General features: G+C 39.2%; 1 protein-coding gene across 1 annotated transcript; it reads left to right on the top strand.

The window, feature by feature from the left end:
* Nucleotides 1-1,367: 1,367 nt before the first annotated feature.
* On the top strand, nt 1,368-25,935 carry LOC139740173 (DDB1- and CUL4-associated factor 6-like). Its single transcript, XM_071650761.1, has 15 exons — nt 1,368-1,494; nt 10,295-10,356; nt 11,346-11,516; nt 13,017-13,121; nt 14,199-14,312; nt 14,949-15,084; nt 16,536-16,789; nt 17,351-17,444; nt 18,002-18,756; nt 19,353-19,774; nt 21,006-21,162; nt 21,543-21,699; nt 23,128-23,213; nt 24,076-24,181; nt 25,401-25,935. The coding sequence occupies exons 1-15, from the start codon at nt 1,407-1,409 to the stop codon at nt 25,451-25,453; spliced, it is 2,760 nt and encodes a 919-aa protein (XP_071506862.1). The 5' UTR covers nt 1,368-1,406; the 3' UTR covers nt 25,454-25,935.
* Nucleotides 25,936-26,751: the final 816 nt, after the last annotated feature.

The raw sequence follows: 26,751 nt of genomic DNA on the forward strand, positions 1-26,751 counted from the left end.
TTGGGGGGAGGCGGGATTAAGGTCATCGCTTTTGCTTCTGCCACGCGTTCGTCTCTCAAAAGGCCTAGACATCGATCTGTACATGTGGGATAGGCCTATCTCCTCTTCTCACTGAAAAATTAGAAAGTAGACTCTATCGACAAAAATTTAACGCAACGTACTTCAAAATTGCGGTTTGCTAAGTACAGCGCTGGGTCTGTACGTACTTTGCACCAAGTGCATAATATCTTCCTATCCCTGAGTGTGAGTACGCTGCATATCAACAGAAAAATAATTTGTCCCCTTTCCACATATTATTTCAAACAAGTTGATTAGCATGCAGAAACACGCTTTTAAACCACCGCAAAAATCTGACTTTGAGAATAGCACTTTTGCAGTCTTTGCCATTCGCTATCGAGAAATCATTAATAGGGCCTAAGCCTATATGGTTAATTATAAAGCATCAGCTTGAGGGCTAAACAGTTTCAAAACTTCGTGACTGTCTTGCTTTTTCTTGTCTTTGCTTATAAATTACATTTTTAATACACATAGGGGATGGCATTTTCGTTTTATCTGATTCTGGATCACGCTTCCATTCACTGCCGTTTATTGCCGTGAGCGTTATATCCACCTCCGTAGACTTAAGAAGACGCACTTATGGACAGAGAGAGGTGACAAGTACGGCCTATCACGATTTTCTCCTACTTTTTGATTTGAAAATTTTCTAATGTTCTATCCTCACTGCACGCGCACCAGATTGTTGAATTTAAGTATAGATACAAATTAATGCTCACACTGTAACCTCCATCCCACATCCTCCCTCGCAGGCCTCACTTGCATGTTCCCCTGAAAATTGAACTCTTTATTCCTGCTCCCACCCCCCCCCCCCCCCCAACCAGTTAAAGGGGAGGGGAATTATTATCCTACGTATGGTCACGCCTGTGTGCAATTTATTCCATTTTGAAGTTTCCCCTCTTTTTAACCCAGGGTCGGATCTTGCTTTTTGCTAAGCGGTGGGGTATTAGGCCTAACTAATTACGATGGGTCACTAGTCGTACAATTTTATTTTTCATTTTTTTTTTTTCTCCCCAAACCCTCTGACAAGAAGAAACAAAACATAACAAAAACGAAACAAAACAAAAACATAAACCCAAAAGTCCCGGGGAACCGAGATACAACTTTTTTTTCTTTTCTTTTCTTTTTTTCAATGATGATACAATTACCCGCTTCTCCCCCCCCCCCCCCCGCCCCCCCCCCCCCCCCCCCGGACGAAAACACCGCACACACACCGCACACACACCGCACACACACCGCACACACACATAGAGCGTAAAAAAACCTATGCTCTTTGCATACATCGATCGCACGTACACCTCGTATAGCGTACACTGTACATTAGGTCGACTTTTTGTTTATGTGAACCGACTATGGATCGGAATGTGAGTTTTCCTCTCACAACGAGTCGTAGAACTTTTGGATTCCGAGATGAACGTGCCATCAGAGATGCTGTATTTGGTTAGTTCTTGATAAAGCTTCGATTCTTCATTCTTTCGACCTTGCATTCCGACAATAGCTCGAAATTCATCCCCTGTATCGCAATCTTATTTTTAGTGCCCCACATATTGCTTTTCATGTTGTGTCTGGATCTACGCACATATCAGTTGGTGCATGCTGCTGATCTGAATGCGGTTGAATTATTATGCAATCATCATGATCATGTAACTAGTCATTGTTTGTAGATCTCTGTAACGTCAGTTCACTTTCTTCCACTCACACGATAATTGTGAATGATGGCGCACTGCAGTATTGTATCCTGTGCCATGTGCCGTGGGGGAAAGAAACATTATGAGGAAATGCTTTGCCAAGTTGAGCATACAAAAGCCATACACTCACCCATGGGTCATACTCATAGTCGTCTTTGGGTGCGTTCGAGCGCTCTCCTAAAGCGCACTGTACCATACCGTACTCGCGCCAGAGGAGCGCTCGAACGCTCCTAAAGTGTACTGTAAATTACCATACTGTACCGAGCCAAAAGTGGACCACTTCCCGATGTGCTCCAAAAGCGTACCAAAAAAGCGTACCAAAAGTTCATTGTACAAAGTGTGCGCGTATCATGCGTATACGTCACAATGCAAAGACATCATTTTCTTTGTTTGGGACAGCTGTAAGAAGTTCAAGCGCCAGGTGAATGACATTCTTGCTGCAAACATGCGTGACCTTTTCTAAAAATAACTCGTGAGGTACGCTTTCTCAACAGAGCGCTCGAACGCTCCAAAACTGGCACGGTTCGGTACCGTATGCTTTGGTTCAGTTTGCTTTGATTTGCTTTGGTTCACTTTAGAGTGCTTGAACGCACCAATACATGTACATGTGACATTCCGCTTATCTGTAATTTCATGTCATATAAGTAACAATACGATATGTCATGTATGTGAATGAATCTGTCTCTGATCATCTGTGAGCAGCTGGTGAGCTGCTAGTTGAGTGGAGCTGTCCTTGTCCTTGTTCAGTTTGGGTGTGTTAGCAGGCCGTTATATTACCCACCTTTTAAGTTGATAAACTTCGTGTTGATGTCAAAACCTAGTTGAGTTGAGTGTGTCACTGTGTGTGTGTGTGTGTGTGTGTGTGTGTGTGTTTTGTTTATTTTTTTGCCTCTGTCTTTTTCGCTTGTTATTTATATATTATTTTAGGGGTCTACATCTCTCTGTAGCTCTTTTTCACAAATGGAAAACACTTCCAGCACACTTCCAGCTCCCAGGCCAATGTATCATCATGCGCATGTCAGATTGTTGTTAACCCGCTTTCCTGTGCATGGCAGATTATTATTAACGCACTTCCCTGCGCTGCGCATGGCAGATTGTTGTTTATAACCCTATGGCTATGCACACACCCACACCCTAACAAAAATCTGCCATGCCGCACTCCCACTCCGTAATAACAATCTGCCATGCGCAGCACAGGGAAGCGCTGTAACGACAATCTGCCATGCGCACGACGATACATCTATTTAATGATCCCACTCCATTCCATAATGTATTTCATTTCTTTTGTTTGTGGATGGGACTGAAGCACACTCTCCACAGAATAATGTTGTAATTGGATTTACTTTTCTTAACCCTAAACAGACTGGGGGGGGCCTAAAAGGCCCCCCCCCCTCGACATATCGCGCGATTACTCTGCAACGCGCAATGCTCTCGCCGCGATGCTCTATGACTTTTTTCTTTCGAGTTTCCCGCACATTTTGACACCAAATTTGTGACGCCCGGGGGTTCGGTTCTGAAGTTACATAACTTTTTGTACATGCACGTGAGGCCGAAAATGGCTCAAAAATGTGATTTTGTGTACAAAGTCATAGTCTGGTAGGAATGGGGGGTCCCCATGCACCCCCCGAACACATTTTTTTAACTTACTTTTTTGTAACCCTTAGGGTGTCTAGTTAATGATTTTTTTTGTTCCCAAGAAAAAATCGTGTCCCATGGGGGTCATTGGCGGCCATCTTGGCAGCCATCTTGGATTTTCAGGGAAAATCATTATCTTCCATAACTTTTGAACTACACAGCATAAAATTATAAATAAAGCATTTCTTCAGGGTAAACGTGACACGAGGAATCGATTGCAATGGTTATTTACGTAATTAAAGCAAGTCTGAAACAAGAAAAGCCTAAAAATATGCAAATTTCGGTGTCATTTTCACCGAAAAATACCTAAATAGTTTAACTTTTGAATAACACAACATACAGGGACAAATAAAACAGTAATTCCGAGTTAATATGGCATGAGGAATCGTTTGAGAGAGTTATTTACATGATTAAAGCAAGTTACATACAAGAAAAGTCCAAACATGTGAGGAAAACCAGTGTCGTATACTCTAGAAATATTCCCAAGTATACATATATACATGACAATCTCATATCTCCTAAGAGTAAACTAACCTCTTTTTCTTAACAGTCTGGTAGGAATGGGGGGTGGGGGGTCCCGTGCACCCTCCTTTTTGTATCCCTTAGGGTGTCTATTTGATTTTTTTTTTTTGTCTCCAAGTGAAAATCGTGTCACATGGGGGTCATTGGCAGCCATCTTGGATCTGCGAGGAAAATCATTAATTTCTATAACTTTTGAACTTTCCAACATACAAGGACAAATAAATAATTTCTCCAGGGTAAATTTGGCATGAGGAATCGATTGACATTGTTATTTACATGATTAAAACAATTATGATACATGAAAAATCCAAACATGCGAATAAAAAAAACAGTGTTGTTTGCTCTGCCCAGATAGTCCATCATATACATACATGACAATTATATACCTCATATGATTGACTAACCACTAAAGTCTAGGAATGGGGGATCTTTATGCACCCTAAATTTTTGTATCCCTTATGGTGTCTATTTGATGATTTTTTTTGTTTGTTTCCAAGTAAAAATCGTGTCGGGGGGGGGGGGGGGGGAGTCATTAGCGGCCATTTTTTATTTGAGAGGAAAATCAGTAAATTCTGTAACTTTTGAATTTCACAACATACAGGGATAAATACAACATTTCCTTCGGGGTAACTGTGTCATGAGGAATCGATTGAGATGGTTATTTATATGATTAAAGCAAGTTTGATACAAAAAGTCCAAAATAGGAAAAATTTGGTGTCATTTACACCGTAGAGTACCCAAAATCCGTATACATACATGACAAACTACTTCACAAAAGTGACTTGGCACTTTGTCTTTAGATCATAGCTCAAATATGGTGTTTTGTATATCCAAAAAAAAAAAAAAAAAAATATATATATATATATATATATGCAACATGCAACTCCAAGCATTTTGACGCCTCACTTGTTGAAATCAAATGAAAAATGTAAGCACAATGGCAATTCATATGCAGATACCCCTAAAAAAGCAGATCGAAAGAGGTGAACATACAAATTTTGATAACAACATGTGAAAGTGACTAATCGACAAAATTCAAACCTAAAATATAATTGAACACTTTTTGTGTGCATCTTCTATTTCTTATAATTTTGTATTTGAAGAGTTTGAGTAAGTGTATTTTCATAAAGGAAATCACTGTACCAAAACGCTCTGTCGGTTTCACCAATTTAGATGTCTGATTGTTATCATTAAACTTATTTAAGATTAAGTTAAAAATGGTTCATTCAAACGTATTTGTTTAAAGCCTTCCTGTCTGAAAATAAACATATGAAAATCACTTGACAGTCAGAAATCCACTCTCTCTCTATGACTTTAATTTGTCTAACATATTCTTAATTCTCATCCTATGCACTTATACAAACCTCAGATTCGGTAAGCGATAATATGTTAGCTTTTGGTTTTACACTTCTGGTAATTTCCAGTCATCATCAAAACGATCATTGTAATCAATGTCTGGCTCCTCCTCTTCATCCTCCTCCGTCTACGGAGTAACTTTCTGAAGCAAGTCAATGAGGGAAGTGGGAAGGATAGGGCCACTAGTCTTAACCACACCGGATCCATGATACCGAAGGCTGTCTTATGCCACCTTTGTCCAGGATTAAAGAGGTAGCGCACCAGAAGATTGGCTAGTCAGATCGCTTGAAGACGGCAAGGTGGTACCCATGGTTCACACATTGAAAGTGTGAAATAAGGTTGCCTCTGCCAGGTGGGAGCAAGGAGAAATCCACCTTGGATTTGGTCATCAGTTGCTCGCCCTCTCCCACCATCTGTTTCAGCATGATACTGCGAACGCCATTATGATAGACTTCTCCCGGGCCTCGCTATACATTTTAGGCATGTGAATGCTTCAATGTCATCTGTCACCTCTGGCTCCACAGACCACCCATCACCAAGATTTGTGAGGAAAAAACACTCAACTTGGCATGTTGTAAAGTCATAGTCTAAGATTTTAGTAGTGTTTATTATGATATAATACTAAGCAACTTATTAGATTTCAGTAAAATACTTCTGAAATCATGAAATCAAACAACTCTCACCTGAATGCTATGTGGTATATGGGAAGACTTTTGTAGATTCTTTAGGGGTCCAACTTTTCCCAACCCATTAAGGCACTTTAATTGTTACATCTTCCCCGGTAAACACATACAGTCCAGGTATTTTGGTATACAGTATATGAGCTCCCGTTGATTCTATATAAATGCAAGTTAATTGACATTGACAACCTGGCAATACGTGACAGTCCGTTTATTAAGAAAGATACTGCATTGTAGAATGGATTAAGCAAGGACCAAGGGGATCAAGAAAATGTGTGTCTGGATTCCTCACCAAAGCTACCTTGTACCCAAGTTTAGCAGCGCACTTGAGGTAGAGCACGAGTAAACAAAAGGAATGTAACAGAAATCACATTATCTGAAGCTTAAGTGATTCCTGTTACATTCTTTTTGTTCACCTAATTATTCATCCCAGGAGACAATAAGCTCTATCCATGAGCTGCCGTCTAACCAGGAGAAGGACACTAGGGTAGCGCTCTACCTCGAGTATTCCACTATTAAGCTTGGGTACAAAGCAGCTGTGGTAAGGACACCAGACACAGACATTTTTTTGATCTTCTTGCACCATGCTTACTCCGTCACCCTCACTATCCTCCTTGATAAATGGACTGTCGAGCATTGCCAGATTGTGAATGTCGTTGAACTGGCATACAGAATCAAAGGGAGCTGGCTACTGTACCACAATACTTGGACGACATGTGTTTACAGGGGAAGATGTAACAAGTGCCTTCAAGAGCAGGGGCAAAGTCGGACCCCTAAAGAATCTACAAAGCTACCCCATGTACCATACAGCATTCAGGAGAGAGTAGTATGACATTATAATCTCTGCAATATTTTACTGAAATGTGGTAAATTGTTCAATATTACATTATAATGAACACTGCTGAAATCTTACAACATGACTTTGAAATGTGCCAATGTTTTTTGTCCCCCACTTAAACCTTGGAGATGGGTGGTCTGTAGAGCCAATAAAAGGTGACAGAAGACATTGGAGCATTCACATACCTAATGTATGACCATAAGAGGTGGAGAAGTCTATTTACAGCAGCATCATCCAAAGCAGATGATGGGAGAGGGCGAACAAATGACGACAAACTCCAATGTAGATTTCTTCATGCTCCCACCTTGCAGAGACAACCTTATCCCACACATTAAATGTGTGACCCATCGCCTTGCCATCTTAAAGAGAGCTGACCAACCAATCTTCTGGTGCTCTGTATATGACTCCTTTGATTCTGGACAAGGATGGCAGAAGGTAGCCTTTGTTATGATGGAGCCAGTGTGGTCAAGTGGCCCTATCTTTCCGACTTCCCTCATTGACTTGCTTCAGAAAATTACTGAGGAAATGAAGGAGGATGAAGAAGAGGAGCCAGATATTGATTACAATGATCGTTTTGATGATGACTACCGGTAGAGAAATTAAAGAAGTGTGAAATGAAAACCTGATATATCGCATAACCGCTTCTGTGGTTTGTACAGTTACACAGGATGAGCATTCAGAATACTTTTTTAAGAAAAGTGAAGTCATATTGTGTTACTTTATATTTTTTCAATATACGTTAATTCCATACTTCATGAAAAGCATATACACAATGTCATGTCACAAACGTTGAAATATATAGATGATGACTGGCGGCGGAGGGAACATACCCAATGTTCCACTCGAAGGGTTTGAAATGCTATTGAGGGAGGTTATAAGTGCGGTGCGGTCCTAGGCCTTAATTCTGTCATTTGTCACGTGGAAATGTTTTCCCATGGGAGAACATTACAAGAATCGCCCATGGGCGAACATAACGAATGTACTTCCATCACGTGACTGTGTTCAGCCAATCACTAATCGGTATGTGACTAATCCTTTCAAAATATCGTTTTGTCTTTTGATAATAGCTTGAATATTGCGTCTTATATCAGACAACTTTTAACAGAATTCGAAAGGAAACTTAATTCCAATCAATGTGAACTTGAATTGAATGCATACAGGATGTAAGCGATTCATATGCAAATATTTCTAAATTAAAGTAGCAGCAATCCACATTGATATACAGTCCCTATTCATAGGCTAGATTTCCGGCTGTGAAATGAAATGTTTCTCTTTTTGTTTTCGGACAATATACTTTAAACAAATACATTTGAATGAACTGCTTTTTTAACCTGAGAATAAATGAAACCATTTTGGCATCTAAATTTTTTAAATCGGCTCGACATTTTGACACAGTGATTGTTTCCTTGAATATATCCCAACTCAAACTCGTTTTAAATATAAAATGAAATGAAATTGAACGCGCACAAAGAGTGTTAAATTTCAGTTCAAGTTTTATCTTTGTCCATTAGTCACTTTTAAGTGTTGTGATCAACATTATTATCATGCAATGTGTCACCTCTTTTTACGGGTATTTGCATATGAATTACCACAGTGCTTACATTCTTATTCTATTTTACCAAGTGACGGGTGACAATGCTTGATATTAATTTTCTCTTCAGATTCTATTTAATGTTTTTGATACAAAACAAAAAAGGCCCATTTGGGCAATGATCTAAAGACAGAGTTGTTAGTCACTTTTGTGAGGTATGCAATTTGTCATGTATGTAGCATGAAATATTTGGGCCATTTCCAGAGTAACAGCACTTAATTTTTCATTTTTGGGACATTTCTTGTATCAAATTTGCTTTCATCACGTAAATGACAATCTCAATTGATTCCTCATGCTGTGTTTCGTCTGAAGAAATGTTTTATTTGTCCCCTGTATGTTGTGTATAGTTCAAAAGTTGAACTATTTGGGTACTTTTCAGTGTAACCGATACAGAATTTTTCATATTTTGGACTTTTCTTGTATCAAGCATTTTTTAATCATGTAAATAACCATCTCAATCGATTCCTCATGTCACATTTACTCTGAAAAAATGTTCTATTTTTCCTTGTATTTTGGAAACTTCAAAAGTTATAGAAACTAATGATTTTCCTCGCAAATCCAAGATGGCTGCCAATGACCCCCATGTGACACGATTTTCACTTGGAGAAAAAAAAATCAAATAGACACCCTAAGGGATATAAAAAGGAGGGTGCACGGGACCCCTCCCCCCTTTCCTACCAGACTGTTAAGAAAAAGAGGTAAGTTTACTCTTAGGAGGTATGAGATTGTCATGTATATATGTATATAGACTACTTGGGAATATTTCCAGAGTAAACGACACTGGTTTTCCTCGCATGTTTGGACTTTTCTTGTATGTAACTTGCTTTAATCATGTAAATAACTCTCTCAAACGATTCCTCATGCCATATTAACTCGGAATTACTGTTTTATTTGTCCCTGTATGTTATGTAATTCAAAAGTTAAACTATTTGGGTAGTTTTCGGTGAAAATGACACCGAAATTTGCATGTTTTTAGGCTTTTCTTATTTCAGACTTGCTTTAATCATGTAAATAACCATTGCAATCGATTCCTCGTGTCATGTTTACCCTGCAGAAATGCTTTATTTATAATTTTATGCTGTGTAGTTCAAAAGTTATGGAAGATAATGATTTTCACTGAAAATCCAAGATGGCTGCCAAGATGGCCGCCAATGACCCCCATGGGACACGATTTTTTCTTGGGAACAAAAAAATTCATTAACTAGACACCCTAAGGGTTACAAAAAAGTAAGTTAAAAAAATGTGTTCGGGGGGTGCATGGGGACCCCCCATTCCTACCAGACTATCAATGCAAATTGAGTTTTTTCACATGGTTCATATAAATATGCTTATTTTTACTCTCAATGGCTAAAATTAATTTGTTTTAGGAGTATTATGCTTCAAAAAGTGTCTGCCACAAATTTTGTTGAAAAAACAAGAAAAACAAAAGGTCGAAAAAACATAGAAATACATAAGAAATTCATAAAACAATAAAATAAATAAGAAATTAATTTTGATACTGAATTTTTTTTCAAATGCATTTGCTAAGAATGCCACACAGAATAATTAGATAAAAAATGAGCACTTTTCGAGCTTTATTTACTGATTTAGATCAAAGAGTCTGATTTCTTGCATAAATTAGCATAATTAATCAAAATAAAATAAAAGAAGACTATTTTGTAAAATTTAAATATACGATCTTGTAGATTACATCGCACACTACCATTGTGCAAATTTCTGCGGCGATCGCGCGATCCACGGCCGAGATCTTAAGGGGGGCCCTTTAGGCCCCCCCCCCCCCCCCCAGTCTTTCGAGCTACCAAAATAGCCCAGTCTTTTTAGAGTTAATGCATTTCTGATTTTTTAGTTCATTTTTATTGAACAGGTTTTTGTTTTTTTTCAATGGTAAATGTAAGTGCTGAATCAGCTTTCTCTCATTTTCAATGTCCAGGCAGCAGGGACTTTGTGCAGCGCTTGCAACTGGATACAACATTAGATGTCCACAGAGGATGTGTATGTATATTATCAGTATTTCATCTTGATGACAACTTAATTCAGGCTCTCTCTCTCCTACATAAAATGCTTGTGTGTTGCAATTTAATGAATTCATGTTACCATCATGAAAGCCATGTATACAACAAGTATTCAAGTGTATTTTCAGTATTACATATATATGTATTAACTTTTCTACTTTTGTATGACTTACAGTATTATTCTTACCACACATGAAATTGGAACATGATATGGTACAACATTTCTCTTAGTTATTGCCACACTTTCATGCATTTCAATTTGAATATCTTTTTAGAATAAGTCTGACTCAATTCTGGAATATTTGTGGTTGATCTGTGTACAGTAGTCATGTCCTTTCAGCTTCTTCAAAGTACTCATGCTTAGTCATTGGCCAGTGGTGGGTTTTGTCAGACCATACACCTCTACCTGAACTATCCTTTTCTGCTATTTTTATGAACTCAGCATTTTCTTCACCAATTCATCAACTTCAACCAATGATATATATAAACCTTAAAACTGTGATCATACTGCCTATGGATAGTTGGTTCAGATGGGTAATGCAACGCTGCACACTTCCACAGGTCCGACGATCCCTGACCAGTAAAAATCACGGTCGGACTAGTAACTTTTTCAGGAATGGACCAGTAAAAAAAGGAAAAACTGGGTATCTACTGGTCCAACAGACAGGTCGGATTAGTAGAGAAAATGGGCTAGTGTGCAGCCCTGGGTAATGTTTCTTTTACAGGGGCGGATCCAGGAATTCTGTAAAGGGGGGGGGGGGGCGTGACTATTATTTTTGGTGCCACTTCCGGGTTTCATTTCATTTTTTTCTGTTTATTTCTTTTGTTTTTAACGATAAATAAAGGGGGGGGGGCGTGCGCCTCTTGCGCCCCCCTCTGGATCCGCCACTGTTTTACGTACTAGAACACCATAGAAGCACTGTGCATATTATGCATAACCCAAAGCTTGATTCATAACCTCTGCTCCAGGTGAACTCCATCTGCTGGAATGACACTGGCAGCCTGATCCTTTCAGGCTCCGATGACAAGAAGCTTTGCTTCACCAACCCGCACAACAGACAACTCGTCACCAGCGTTCCCTCAGGCCATAGATCCAACATCTTCAGTGCAAAGTTCTTGCCATACACCAGAGATCAGCAGGTAATTACCTCCGCCGAGGGAAGAGGTTATGTTTTCATTACCGTTTGTTTGTTTGTCTGTTTGCAAAATAACTCAAAAAGTTGTGCACGGATTTGGATGAACTTGCAGGAAAGGTTGAGAATGACACAAGGAGTAGTTGATTAAATTTTTGGTAGTGATTCAGAAATTTTGTATGGATTTTATGAAGCATTTATATTTTGGGAGGTTGGGTCAATGAACTTGGGAGTTCAAACTGCACATTTTTGAGGTTTTTATATGCGCAGTAAAGTGCATGCTCTAGGAACTGCTAGGGCGAGGCGCACCGCCAAGTGCAGCTGAGGGTTGATGATGCAACAAAAGGCTTCTATATTGGAAGAGTGGGCTATTTTCAGCATGCATAAATATTATATGAGTGGAAATCACTGATCTCTATGAAAGAACAAGATCAGTGGTAGAAAACCTGCTTGGCTGTGCTCTCAGAGTGCTTTTCTAGTTCAGCAGGCTCCACTTCAGAGACAATCCCATATTCATCATTACTACCACTTTATCTATATGCAGGTACAGCATCTTGTTCATATTAATGAATTTTATAATTATAGAGAATAACCTCCAAGGGGAAATTTAAGTCAGATGAATGCAATGGTATAAGAGCAACAAATCAGTCGAAGTTTCAGTGAGATGACAACAAATATACAAAAAGTTTTTGAACATGTGAATGTGGGTCGGTCATCTAAAGTGGCTTTCAACCAGGAACTTATTTTAGGGTATAAATGTGACATTGCTTGCATAATCTCCTATTTGGTTGTGTCAGAAATGTCATATACCTCACACTTTCTGAATAAACATACTTTCTTCATGACTCTTCTCAATGTTTATCAAGAGCAAATGGTGGACCTGAAAGATGCAATTATTTTGGTGTGAGATATTTGAGTTTATATCTGCTCACACACTGTAAGGATTCCCTCAAATAACTGTCATGGCATGCTCATTGTAGGCACTTTACATTTTTTAGAGGACGAGTCCCGAGTATACTCGGGCAGTCGTCTGTGGGAAATGCGTGTTGTAGCAAAATCAGTCCATCCTCAATGAGTTAATTGTCCTGTTTGATACTGCGCTCAAACTTTGAATAATAAATTGCTTTGCTTTCACCAATATGACACTTATTTGAGATGGAATCCCTACACTCCTATTGTCTGCAGCCCCTGCTGATAGCATTGCTTTTGGAACCAAGCATGTTTTCACTTTGCCACTAATAATGGTATAGCAAAACAAGAAACTGCTAGAAGTAAAACTGAATCCAGGAGGCAACTTGTGGAATAACACATTGAAACACTGTATCAACTGGCATGTATGTGTACAGCAGTGCCAATGAAAGATTGGGGAAGCATTTCTGACTTTGCTTTTGTTTTTGTTGTTGTTGTTGTTGTTGTTGTTTTTTTTTTTTGTTGGTGCATTTGATATTCACACTTGTCCCAAAACTCTGTATGAATTCATCATCATCTCATGTTTCATTTTTTCCAGGTAGTATCATGTTCAGGGGATGGATGCATTATTTACACAGATGTAGAGAGTCCAGCTACATATGGGCAGAACATCTTTAATTGTCATCATGGTACGACATATGAGGTGAGACGTCTGCTGTGGGTGAGATGACTGTCTGTAGCGTTTTGTCTGGCACACTATTGATAGTTTATTGCCATAGTTCAACCAGACGCATGGATCAAGACAGAAACAAGTGCCTACACACTGGTAGCCTTGAGCCCGAGAGATTTATATTTGAATCATTTACATGAATTGAATTTGCATACATACATGAAGTCCTGTTAAGACAAGAGATAGCCTGGTTCGATGTGTGTGGATTTTTTTTTTTTAAATGTTTGTCTTAACAGGGTGGTATTTTGAGAACCCTGAAATAAGGAAGATATTACAGTTTCATGTAAATGACATCATCACATATGTTGTGATGTGCATTTGTCACTATGTTAGTCACATTTATAATGTTAAAAAGTGTGTATTGCCAACAGATATTTGTCTCCTTTGGCTACAATTTTCACAGACCTATCAAGTCATTAGCTATTAAATGTTATTAACAGTAAATGTTCCTGTATACATGTGATTTTTTTTTTTTTTTTTTTATCATGAAGGGCCAGCACCCATGGTCTTGTTTTGCCCAGAGTCACCTCTGAGAGTGGGAAAAGGGCTTTTTCTTTCTCTGGAGCTATGCTTTGGAATGCACTTCCTGCAATTATACGCAGTTCTCCTTCAAAAGCTACCTTTTGCTGTAATTATTTGAAACATTTCACCTCATAACCTGGGTTATTTGTTATCTGATATATGTAGATCTTGTTAGATCCATTTTCTGTAATCTCTGTTGTATATTTCTGTAGTGTTATTTGTCTGTTTCGTTTGACTTTTATGAATGTGTTTGTGACACAGGGCCTCTAGGGAGAACAGTGCATTGACTACTGATAGGGCCACCCTGTATAAATATGACTAAATAATATAAATAAATAAATAAATAAATGATCAGAGGTGAATTGAGGATGGATGAAGTACATCTACTGAAAGATTACATCTAGTGTTTACATGTATGTAGACCTCTCCTAACCATGGAGCAATGTGATGTGTGTGTGGTGATATGGTAAATAGTGTTTCAGCCATTCCATTGTCAAAGTGTAAAGTTGATTTCATTGGTACTTCCAGGTCGTGACCCTGCCCTCTGACCCCAACACCTTCATGTCATGTGGAGAAGACACTATGGTGAGGTGGTACGACCTTCGCATAAAAACCAGCTGCTCTAAAGAGAACTGTGAGGATGTGAGTTTTCATATTTCAGATAACAAAATGCTTTAAATGCTCTTTTGAGTCACTGCACAGACACTTCTCAGCTATTGTTCAAAGTAAAGTGCTGCAGTGAAAATATCCATTTCTTCTTAGGACTACAGTCAGAAATGTGGAATCAAAGAATTTATCTTTGCATTTTGTTGCCTTCTGCACATATGAATCCACATGCAGTTTACAATTGTTAACATATTAGATACGCACAAAGATGCAAAGAATTTATACTGTGATATCGAGTACCAAAGTTTTTTATTTTACGTGCATAATATACTTCCCACTTAAATGCTTTTAACATTACAGTGTAGATGAGAAAACATGGAATTTTCTGCTTTATTGAGATGATTTATATACTTGACTTCATTCTACTCATGGGGCTCCATCTTGAATGATTGTGCTTTTTGCATACACCAACCTCTCAATTACAACTAATGCTTCTAGTCTAGTATGACATGTTACCATAATTCTTTCATTTAACCTTTTTCAATCTCTTTTCTCTCTCTTTCTTGGTCCTTTCCTGCCCTCTCACACACTTAAACACATCCCTACATATTCACTCTCCTCTATATTGCCTTCTCCCCTTCCATGTTATTTTCTCTGAACCGCTGTAATCAGGATGTATTGATAAATTGCCGTCGAGCTGTGACTGCTTTATCAGTCAATCCTGTCCTTCCGTACCATCTCGCCGTAGGCTGCTCCGACAGCTCGGTCCTCATCTTTGATCGCCGAATGCTGGGCACAAAACTCTCCGGTAAGATATCAGAGTGGTGCGACATACCCCTTATGTGTCATAGCCCTTGTGTCTTCTTTGCTGTGACTTGGATATTTTTGTAGTTTGTGATATAAAAAGAACAAGGTTTAGACTGAATATATTAGGGTAATCGGTAACAGCTCTTTCTCTTTCATTCAATATACGAAAATAATACAATGGGAACTAGTTAAAATTATTTGTATGTTCACCTTGAAACAGTGTAGTATATTTAAAGTTTTCACCACTTTTCATACTTCTTTTTACAAAGTTTTCACTCCTTATGTTCTATATTTTCAAGGAAATGATGCAAAACATGCCTTGTAATCCAAGATATTTCATATGTTCAAGTATCCATATGTGACCCGCTACAACAAAAGGATCCTAAAGTCGCTGACAGCTGAGCCGAGAAAATCAAGTTTGAAGTCACATCATCAAAATTGGTCAAAACAATCAGATTTCTGTTTTTGGCATGATTTTGTAGTCTAATGTTTTGTCTATCATCTGTTGAAATTTCGAAGCTAAATGATCAAAGAAAATGGGTCAGCTACTCACAAGGGCTTTTCCTTTCTTGCTGCTTCCCCCACCAATGGCATTGTCTTTGTATGAATTCATACCGCCACATTATTTCTAATTGTATGTCCTATGTCTTAAGAATTTTTTTCTTTTGTATCTCATTTTGTACATTCATGTTTTTATTGTTTGCTCTGTATGTTTTTAATGCTTGGTGCAAAATAAACTAAACTGAAACTGAAAAAAGGCAAGAAATCAGCGTTTTTCTGGGCCATGATTTTTAGACTTCCAATGTAACAGAAACGTGTCCGAAGATTTGGATTTAGCACGGCAGCTAGACTCTGCCCCTAGCAATGAGGGAGTGATCTTATTGGTCAGTGTGTGGCATCCTGGTGACTGATTGGTCGTGCGTAGACCGCTGGGGCTAAGCTTGAATGAACATTACGGAGGTCGCTAGGAGCATACCTTCTATTGTCAAGCGGTGAAAACTGTCTTGCCTCCCCTTGATCATGATAGCGTCGGAAGGAAAACTGTGAAGGCGTTTTTCTTGAAACTCTGATTTCCTCAACCACTTGAAAGTAAAATAATAAAATCATTGATATCTCCGCAACCAAATACTTTTATGAGTTGTGTTACAATGTATATGAAATTAAAGTAGAATAGTAAGGGAATAATGTCATGTCATTTTCAGAAAATTGTTCTCCCCTGACTTTCGGATCCTTTTGTTGTAGCGGGTCACAATGTTTATTATCGAGTGAACTGATTACAATGAAAGTTGTAGAGAATTTTTCCAATTCTTTTGTAGAGGTGATTTTGAATCACACATTGATAATTGAAACAGGTAAAATTCTTGTTTCAAAATCCAAAACACAGCTAGGTTATGGTGAGTCCATCATTTCAATATGCATTGATGTCACTGCCCATTCTATCTTGCTATTCAGGGAACTCAGTAGGGCGGGGCATGCAAGGTATCCTGAGCAGATTCTGCCCCGCCCACCTGACGAACAAGTACAGTCGCCCCACCTCCCTGACTTACTCCCGTGGTGGAGACAGTGTGCTAGTCAGCTACTCCTCAGACTACATCTACCTGTACAGCAGCAGCATGGATGATGAAGGGGGTGGGGCTAAGGGATATTTGGGGGATGGGTCACTGGCTGAGGCTTCGGGGGAGGAGCTAGGTGATGACAGGGATGTGGTAAGATGCTCAGTTTGATTCTGGAAGCTCCTTTCCATGATGAGTGAAATTATGAAGATAAGGAACTTTGTTATATGTTTCACTTTGTACAAGATGGAAAATATATCATTTCTTAGCCTTGTTCAATTCATTAGGCACCTTTCCATGGTCACGTATGCACAGGGGCAAAGAGATTAGTGGAGGAACTTTTTCCTTCATGTGACATGAGAATCAAGAATCAAGTAAATTATTGGTGTATAGAGCATACAGGAATATTTATATGATAGTCATCAATATGACTCAGTAGATGTAGTAATGTGCACCAGCTCTTCTGTCTGGGTAAATTATTTCCTCTCCTCTCAATGTGCATTAGTTCAAAATTATTCTACTTCCCTCGATGAACACTTTAGAAAAACAGAAGTAGCCTGTTGAGTTACATGTCTCTCTCCATACCAGTCATGTCACAAATTGAGTGCAATATAGTAAAATCGATGTCCATTCTCATAATGTTGGATGATTGTGTATTTAACCATTTAGTACAAGTATGTCCCCCCCCCCCCCCCCCCATATCATATATTCTAGATATCACCAGGTAATCCAGTCAAGCGGCTTAGATTACGAGGGGACTGGTCTGACACGGGTCCAAGGGCCAGGCCTCGAAGTGAGCAGACAGAAGGTATGTCTGCATTCATTTGTGACTTTGGACTGATTCTTAGCCTCACATGTAACATTACAGACAGGTACATTAAGGGAGAATGAAATCCAAATATGTATGTGTATTAAGGGGATGCAGCAACATTAGTGGAACCCCATCAGTGAAGTTTAAGGAAAATCGGACAATCGGTCAAAAAGTTATGAATTTTTGAAGCTTCAGTGCAGCCATTGCTAGTCTCCAGAAAACTGTGATATTTTGTGATGTCACACACTGGCAAAGATATAAAGGAAACATATAGAAAGATTAAACATATTTTCACTTTTCTAGCTAATTGAAAGAGGACTTGACTTACCTCTTTGAAGAGCATACAATGGGAAGAAATTTCTCTCCACTTACAGCACATCTGACATGTTAAAAGTTTCTGGGAGAAGCAGCATTGTACATTTACACAAATTTGTTGATTGTATTATAATGACAATAGTTATAATTATCATCATCATCATCATCGGTGTCAGTTATCTGTTATAATTATTACTTAGTGCGATTGTATCGACATCCTTTTTGTCTAATCATTATAGAAGAGCGTCCTAGGCCAACCATCATCCAGAGGATGTCTGAGATGTTAGCCCGCTGGCTGGAGGAGTCCCCCTCTGCCTCTGGACGATCTCCCCCTCGAGATGGCCGCAGGCAGACAGACCCCGCCTCATCATCCGCATCCTCCTCCCAGCCATCGCCGGAAAGTCCACAAACGGGCGGGGCAGCGTCGGATGGAGCCACTCTGGGTGCACAGTCCGCCAGGGACCTCATCAGCAAGTTTGAGTCAGGTGCAAGTCCCGCTGGTGGTGGAAGTAAAGCCAAGGTTGGAGGGGCAGCAGGTGGTCCTTCCAAACCCACCAAGGGGGTCAAAGGTCAGGGTGATGATCGAGAAACAAAGAGTGATGACACAGACAGGGGGTTGAGGCAGAAGGAAAAGGTGGATGGTGCCTCCGTCAAGGGTTCGGCAAGTTGTAGCAGTTTACCAGGGGATAGTCCAGGGTCGGAAACAAAATCTAAGTCAGAAGAAAAGCCATCCAGTGCGTCACTGGGTCAGAGTATGAAGGAGCCATGCCAACTTGGAGCCGATGGAGGAAAGGCAGCGGGCTTGGGTGAGACATCATCACAGGATGGTGGAAGTAGTGTAGCAATGACAGATGAAGGGGCGGAGAGTGTGAGGGGAGATGGATCAAGGTCCAGCAAGGAGGAGGACAAGGAAAAGAAGCCGCACACTGTCAATGAAGGTGACAAAAAAGGCATCTTTGCTCTGGGAGATCGGATGGAAGACAAAAATCCACAGGTGAGAATTAAAGTTTGTTGACATCTTTGTGACAATCCCAATGAAAATATGTCATTGTTGTATGTATCTGACAAGTGCTGTCCCTTAATGATAATCCTGTATCGAAATTAATTGAAAAATAACTGTGATGAATTTTATATCACAGATCTAAGTGATATCAATACAATGTATTATTTTTGCTAAATGTTTGAGAAAACACTACTTGTTAATGTTTACAGATGCACACCTGGCCAGCTTGTGTTTTCAGAGAAGTCTTATAGAACAGCAGACAAAATAAACAATTTATGATTAACAGTACAAGAATTTTTCTTGTGGATTACTAAGCAACTACTGAACCTTTTTATTTCTGATAGTGCATGTAATGGATCAGGGGCAGATCCAGGAATTCCGTGAAGGGGAGGTGCCTTTACAAAATTAAAGGGTAGTGTTCGTACCCCCCCCCCCATTTTTTTTCTTTTTATTTATTTTGTTTAAACAAAAATAAAGAGGGGGTGCACCCCTCTGGATCCACCACTGCAGATGATGTTGAGATGGAAATTTATCATGTGATTGCAGACAAGATGAAGATTATTTTTTCAACACCATTGCCTCGCTAGCCAAGACTGACCAAACAGAGTAGCCTGGAGCACACCAAGTCACGGAGGAGGAGTGTGTGTGAAGGGTCAAGGAGTCCATCAGAGCTGGCGTCCAGTGCGGCTAGCTCCAGCAGCAGCCTCTCTACCACCGGTATCACAGAGACCAGGTCTTCACTGGATGAGGGGAAGGAGAAAGGACAGAAGGAGGAGGGGAGGAGAGAGGAAGGAGCAAGAGGAGGTGGAGGAGGAGGAGGAGGAGGAGGAGGAGGTGGAAGGAAAGAGGGAGGAGAGAGCAGCAAGAAGGATTCCAGTGGAACCAGTGATGGTAGGAGTGGTAGTAGCCGGTCCATGACGTGCAGTGAATCAGACAGTGAAGAAGACATGGCTGTGATGGGGGCAGAGAGGGTGAAGAAGACACCGGCTCCAAGGGAAGCACCCCACCAGTACGTTAACCCTTTGATTACCAAGTTATGCCTCACATCATTATTTGATTCCTGTACATAGAAAGTGTCCACTGTCTTCACTTCAGGGAACTGTTCAGTACAAATTTGACATTAACTAAGGCATAACATGAAGTCATGTCAGTTACATCGAGAACTGTGACATATGAAAAAAAAAGTCATGGGAAAAAAACTCATTATCTAATTTTTATGACAACATTAGAAGTATAATGTCTTTTCTTGCATCCCAAAGACAGTGTAAACCAAAAGACATTTAGATCCAAGAAGGATTATGGGAATATTTTTCAGCATCACAAATGTTTTGAAGCTGCAAGCAGTCTAAGAGCTGCATCCTCAGATTTTCCATGAGACTTGCTTAAAATGCACTAATGCCCAGTCTTTGTAATATCTCCTAGTTTAAGTCTTCATGATTATGATGTATCAAGGTATAATATGAAAATGAAGTTAAAGTGAAATTAAATATTACATTTCTCCTTTAATCCTGTTTATCATTGATGTTCATAATGCAGCTTATACTGTTACTGGTACCCTGAAAGTGTGAATGATTAATGTCTCCAATATCTTGTAAACTTCCTAAGTGCAGATAATACCGTGAATACCCCAAGGAGCATTCCCATGAGCTTGCAATGCAGTCATCATGCACATAAAGATCTCCTCTGTTTTTTCATACTGATAGCTGCATCTTTGCCTCTGTTTCTCTCTATTCATCTCTCAATTTCAATATTAGTTATATGAGACAGGTGATAAAAACATCTCAGAACCAAGGGACGACATGACCTCATATCTCACTTGGCATGTATTCAAAAATGCTCCTAAACCATTTTTGAATATCAAATGTACTGATTTGAGTTTCCAAACTCTACAGTCATAAGTGTAATCCGAAACAATGTTTGTACATTATTTGATGTCAACATTAAATTCAATTCAATTCAATTTTATTCGGCTCAAAATAAATCAAAAGTACATTATATACACAGTAAAAACAAAAGCAATGCAAATATACACATGCACATGTTAAGGAAATCAATGTCAACATTGATGTTATTTTGTGAAAATGTTGCAAAAATGAAAAAGGTTTTGGTTCTCCTGAAAATTCATGATTTCTTATCTACAAGATTTTGTCACTCCACTGACATGTTATGAACTGTTACCTCTTTTTGTCTAAAAAGTGAAAAATGCGTATCTGACATATTGTTGCCTATCATATTCCCAGACCAAGGGAGAGAGTACGATCAGAGGCTGAGATGCGACTGAGGGAGCTCTTCAAAACACGCAAACAGGAACGAGAGACGGAGGCTAACTTTATCAAGAATGTCTACTCTCCTTCTGTCAAGATGGTTTTCAAAGGTCATCGAAACTCAAGGACAATGGTAAGACCTCATCTCACTCAGAACAGACATTGATTGTGTCCCTGTTGATCATACAGTCCAATCAAGTTCTGATGTTATAGAGATGTTTTGGTCAACATCCTTGATTCTGGTAAATTTTGATAACTTTGAATGTCATATCTCAAACTAGACGTAGTCTGAAAAGAAGGGATACCGTTAGATTTAAGAACAGTTTGGGAGTAGAAGAGTTTCAATGTATTGCAAAATGCAGAGCGACTACACCATTCCACTTCTGCAAAGAGAGTCTGGATAGCATCACTATGAATGTATGTAATGACACCATTTGTGACATCATTCATCTTGTCTTTTCACCTTGCATCTTTGGAAGATGAACAAATTTTGTATGTTTTTCTTACACTCAGATCAAGGAAGCCAACTTCTGGGGTGATCACTACATTGTGAGTGGCTCAGATTGTGGACACATCTTTTTCTGGGATCGCCACACGGCCAAACTAGCCATGCTGCTAGAGGGCGACAAACATGTTGTCAACTGTGTCCAACCTCATCCTTGGGATCCAAGTAGGTTGATGTCAGAGTTTTGTCAAAAGGGCGTGTCTACAACAAGACTGTAGTCATTAATCCTTCCCTTTAATCTCTTTCAATGAATGTGAGGTATATCTGTGAAAACTCATGTGCAAAACATTAGATATGAGAAAAAGTGCTTATCTTCCTACAATATGTTGTATTGAAGCTACAACGTATTTAGATAAAATCTGTCCAAAATACATGTACCCATTGTGATTGATAGCCATTATAAAAACATTAAAATGAATTTTTGGCCGGGGAAATGTTGAAATAGAATGCAATGGCAACATACTGCATAAGAGTTAGAGAAGATGTTTAAATTGGCATTTCTGTTTCTGTTGTACTGTATGAAATCTGTGTCCTGAAATGAACATGGGTTTGGAGCATTACAATTTCTCATTTACTCATTTATTGCTTCTAGGTTCAAACAAATGTGCGTGTGTGTGTGTGTGTGTGTGTGTGTGTATGTGTTAGCAGTTATAAACCTTTTACTGATCAACTATTCATATATTTAGTCTTTGAATTAACTGTTAACTACAATTAATCTTACATATACATTGTATTACCCAGCAGAGCTTGGTTTTCAATGGAGACAGAATCTATGGAAATTGAATTTGCACTTCTTGTCGGCTGTTGGCTAAGTGTGTGTGATCTCTCTTCATTCTTCGCCCATTCTCACCCCTTTCTTCCCCATTCAACATCTTCCGTCCAATCTCTCACATTTTTACCTTTTCTCCCATTACCTCATTCCATTTCCTGCTCTCCCATAACTCCACCCCTTCCCCTTCTTTTGTTATCCCACCCCTCCCTCCTATCACCCCACCCCTCCCTCCTATCACCCCACCCTTCCCTCCTATCACCCCACCCTTCCCTCCTATCACCCCACCCTTCCCTCCTATCACCCCACCCCTTTCTTCCTCTCCCATTGCTCCACCGGTACCCCTCTTCCTCTCCCATGACTTCACCCCTTTCACTCCCGTCACCTCACCCCTTCATTCTTCTCTTTTTGCTCTACCCTTCCATCCCATCACTCCACCCTCCCATCACTCCCCCTTCCCTTCTCTCACATTACTCCATCCCTTCCCTCTCCTACTGTCACCCACCCTCTTCGCTCTTCTTCTGTCACCCCACCCACATCCCCACCCATCATTCTATCCCTTCCCTCTCCCCCCTCACCCCATCCCATCTCTCTCCTGTTACTCCACCTCTATCACCCCCCATTGATCCACCCCTTCCCTCTTTCCTGCACCCCCATCACCCTACCCCCTTTCTTCCCACTCCCATCCTCCCATCCTCCCATCCTCCCATCCTCCCATCCTCCCATCCTCCCATCCTCCCATCCTCCCATCCTCCCATCCTCCCATCCTCCCATCCTCCCATCCTCCCATCCTCCCATCCTCCCATCCTCCCATCCTCCTCCAGTCCTGGCTACCAGTGGAATTGACTACAATGTGAAGCTCTGGGCCCCTCTTGCTGAAATGCCATACTTCCCAGAAAATTCAGCTGAGGTATGTAAGAAGTCACCAGATGCAGACTGCATGCTGTGTTGCCATAGATACAGAGTATTGTTCACTAAACTTTGGTCGCCATGCCAACCCTTCCCTTCAGTGAACATCTGAATTCTAACTGTATCTAGGCAGTGTACAATGCTAACATGTGTGTCTTAGATTTGGTCTATGTTTTGTTTTTGTTTTGTTTTGTTTTGTTTTTTGCCAACATTGTTTAGTGCCGGTCTATGTCCTTACTTAGTCACATGGAAAGTTGATGAGTATTTTCAATTCCAAATTTTATTCTGGATTAAAACTTTAATGTAGCTTTGGTGAGAAAACTGTGTGTGAAGGAAAAATGTATAATTTCTGTTCTTGATTATTAAATCTACCCATGTCCATTTTACTCTCTAGTGTTAGAGAACAAGTAAAAATCTGACACAAACCTAGATGCTGATATCACCTGTGTATGTTACAAAATATCCCATTGGATATTAGTATGTGGGATCAACAATCCAGAAACATATTTTAATTCCTCCTCAATCCACTATGCACCTTAAGTTGAATGTTTAAATATACATAGATACTACCTGACTTCCCCGGATATGAAATAATGCAAGTCATAATTGCATGAAACAGCTGTAATACTACTACGGTTTATATTGATGATGATGATGATGATGATGATGATGATGATGATGATGATGATGATACTAATGAGGGAAATAATAATGATAATAGTTGTGATGATGACAAAAATAATTATAATGATAGTAATGAAAACACCACCACAACAAAAATAAGATTCTTCATTCTTTTCAGATTCATTGTTGTGGAATATGTAGAAGCTGATGCTAGAATGTGGAATGTTTCTTTGAACCAGGTGATCCGAATCAATGAATTGATGCTTGAAGAGACGAGAGACACCATCACCGTCCCTCCCTCCTTCATGCTGAGGATGTTGGCCTCCATGAATCACATCAGAGGAGGTAACCTAGCAACAGACTGATGGGATGATGGGAATGGTGTCATCATTCCTCAGATGATGATGATGAAGATGATAAGTGGCAATGTGATGATGGTGATAATGAAAATGGTGATGATGATGATGATGGTAGTTATGGTGTTGATGATGATGGTGATGGTGATTATGATGATGGTGGTGGTGGTGATGGTGATGATGGTGGTGATGATGATGATGATGATGATGATGATATGTATGGTGGTGATGATGATATTGATGATGATGATGATGATGATGATAGTCATGGTGGTGATGATGATATTAATGGTGATGATGATGATGATGATGATATTGATAATTGTGATGACAAAGATGGTGATAATAATGACTGATGAGCATTGTGATGATTGTATTGATGCAGTAATAGAGATGGTTGTGATACTAATAATGTTTACAAGTTTCATGATACAGTGCACTCCCGTTACAACGAACACGGTTATAATGAAATTTCGTTATAACGAAGTAAATCTTCTGGTCCCAAAATTATCACCATTAAAGTTTATGGTATAAAATTCGCTTATAACGAACACGGATATAGCGAAATTTCCGTTAAAACGAAGTCTTTTCCGAGCGCCACAGACAAAGAAAAACAAAAGAAATGTGCTCCGTTATAACGAAATGCGAATTGCTTTCGAAAATACGTAGCGGAACAAGCATTTATAGCGTCTCTGCACGGGTGAACGCTTCACACCACTGTGTGTTTGCTCCTTGTGTCACGCACAAATCTGAGGAGAACATGTGTTTATTATTGTAATACAGTTATCCCATCACATTTCACATTGCTTTCCAGTGTATGATGAGTATTCAGCAAACATACTATGATTATATATACGTGGTTCCTTGTTTTCGTTATATATTGTATTTGTTCGGTTATAACGAAATTTCGTTATAACGAAAGAAAACTGCCGGTCCCGAGCATTTCGTTATAACGGGAGTGCACTGTACATGTATTTGTAGTGATAGTGAATGTGCAAATGTATAATTTAAGAAGTCAATATACTGTCAGTGATTAATAGTTTTCTAGAGACGTTGTCGTGTAATAATGTTTGGTTTTGGCACAAGTGCAAAAATTTTGTAGTTAAAATGTTTTCTGTAGCATAATCTCTGTAGCAATATACCCTTTTATTGACTGTGTGAATATTGTTTAAATCCTTTTTTTCTTCTGTTGGTATATTTGTTGTTAGATCGCAGAAGATCCCAGGATCGTCCCTCAACCAGCGAAAGCTCAGATGACTAGCAATGAAATTCTTGGCTGCAGGCGAACATACAACTTGAGATATCCTTAATATGCAATTTTCATATTGGTATTAAATGCAATCTGTTCCCAGTTCATACATGGTATCCGACTCTCAGGGCTGGTAGGATTGCCCAAAAGTCTGTCTGATAATCTGGAGAGTTTGTAGGTGTGTTCATTCATTCAATGTGCAAAGTCACAATAGATACTGGTCTGCTTACTTCATTCATGCCTTATTATATCTGCGTATTGAGATCATGTCGTGTAGGACACACACACACACACACACAAACAAACAAACAAATATGACAGGCATAAAGACTGTGTGGTGTGGTATGGGAAATGCATTTGGTTGTAGAGTTCCGAGATACATGTATGTTTATGTATTCCTAGATAAGAAATAGTACAATCCTTAGAATTGGAGGAGATCTGTGAGAACTCTCCATCTAATGGATGTTTTGCGTAGATCGAAGATTCTATCAAAAATTGCCGTAATATTATCATTTGTGTAAATTCATATGTATAGTGCAAGATGTCAAGTTAATAAAGTTATGTAAATATTATATATATTATATTTCATATTTAAGTCAGAGTAATGAGATATGATATGACAAAGTCATGATCAGTACTCACCAAAAAGTTTCGCTGAAGAGTATTTGAGATGAATATTGTGATTCAGTGATGATGCTGAATCATTTTTGTCACCATGATTCGTTTGCAAGTATTTTATTTTATTTTATTTTATTTTATTTAGCTGCATGTTGCAAAAAAAGATAACTCATAGTGGAAGAGAGAAACACATTTTAGTTCTTTTAATGAAGCAGAGAACATTGATGTACGCCTCCTGTTGTACCAAGCATCACAGACGTCTGACAAATAATACCAGACAATTACTCTACTAAGAGTATGAGTTATAAGAAACTTCTAAGTTTAAGGAATGTTGGCAGTATGGATACTTAATGTTCAATGTGATGTAAAATTTCAAGGGAAGGAAATATGGTAGGTGAACAGGCTAAGAAGATGTCTTTTCCAGTTAAAGCTCTCAATGAAATAATGTCTCTTTTTTATATATGTTTTTATTTCTTTACTCCTTTCTTTGGGAGACATCACAATTTCTTTGTCTTTTGTCAGTGTTCTGTTGCGTATATGTATACTGGCCCATCAGAGGACATCACCCACCTGGTTGGGGAGGGGCAAGGTTGCACTATCAATGGTACAAATCTTTATTTTTACAGGAAAAGGCAGTAAATACTCCATAACTCAAGTCATGTATACAGATACATTTCCCTTCTGACCACAAC

This window comes from Diadema antillarum, unplaced genomic scaffold (genome assembly GCF_040938485.1).
Source record: "Diadema antillarum isolate AM-2024a unplaced genomic scaffold, OU_Dant_1.0 seq00000839_RagTag, whole genome shotgun sequence".
Classification (NCBI taxonomy): Eukaryota; Metazoa; Echinodermata; class Echinoidea; order Diadematoida; family Diadematidae; genus Diadema; species Diadema antillarum.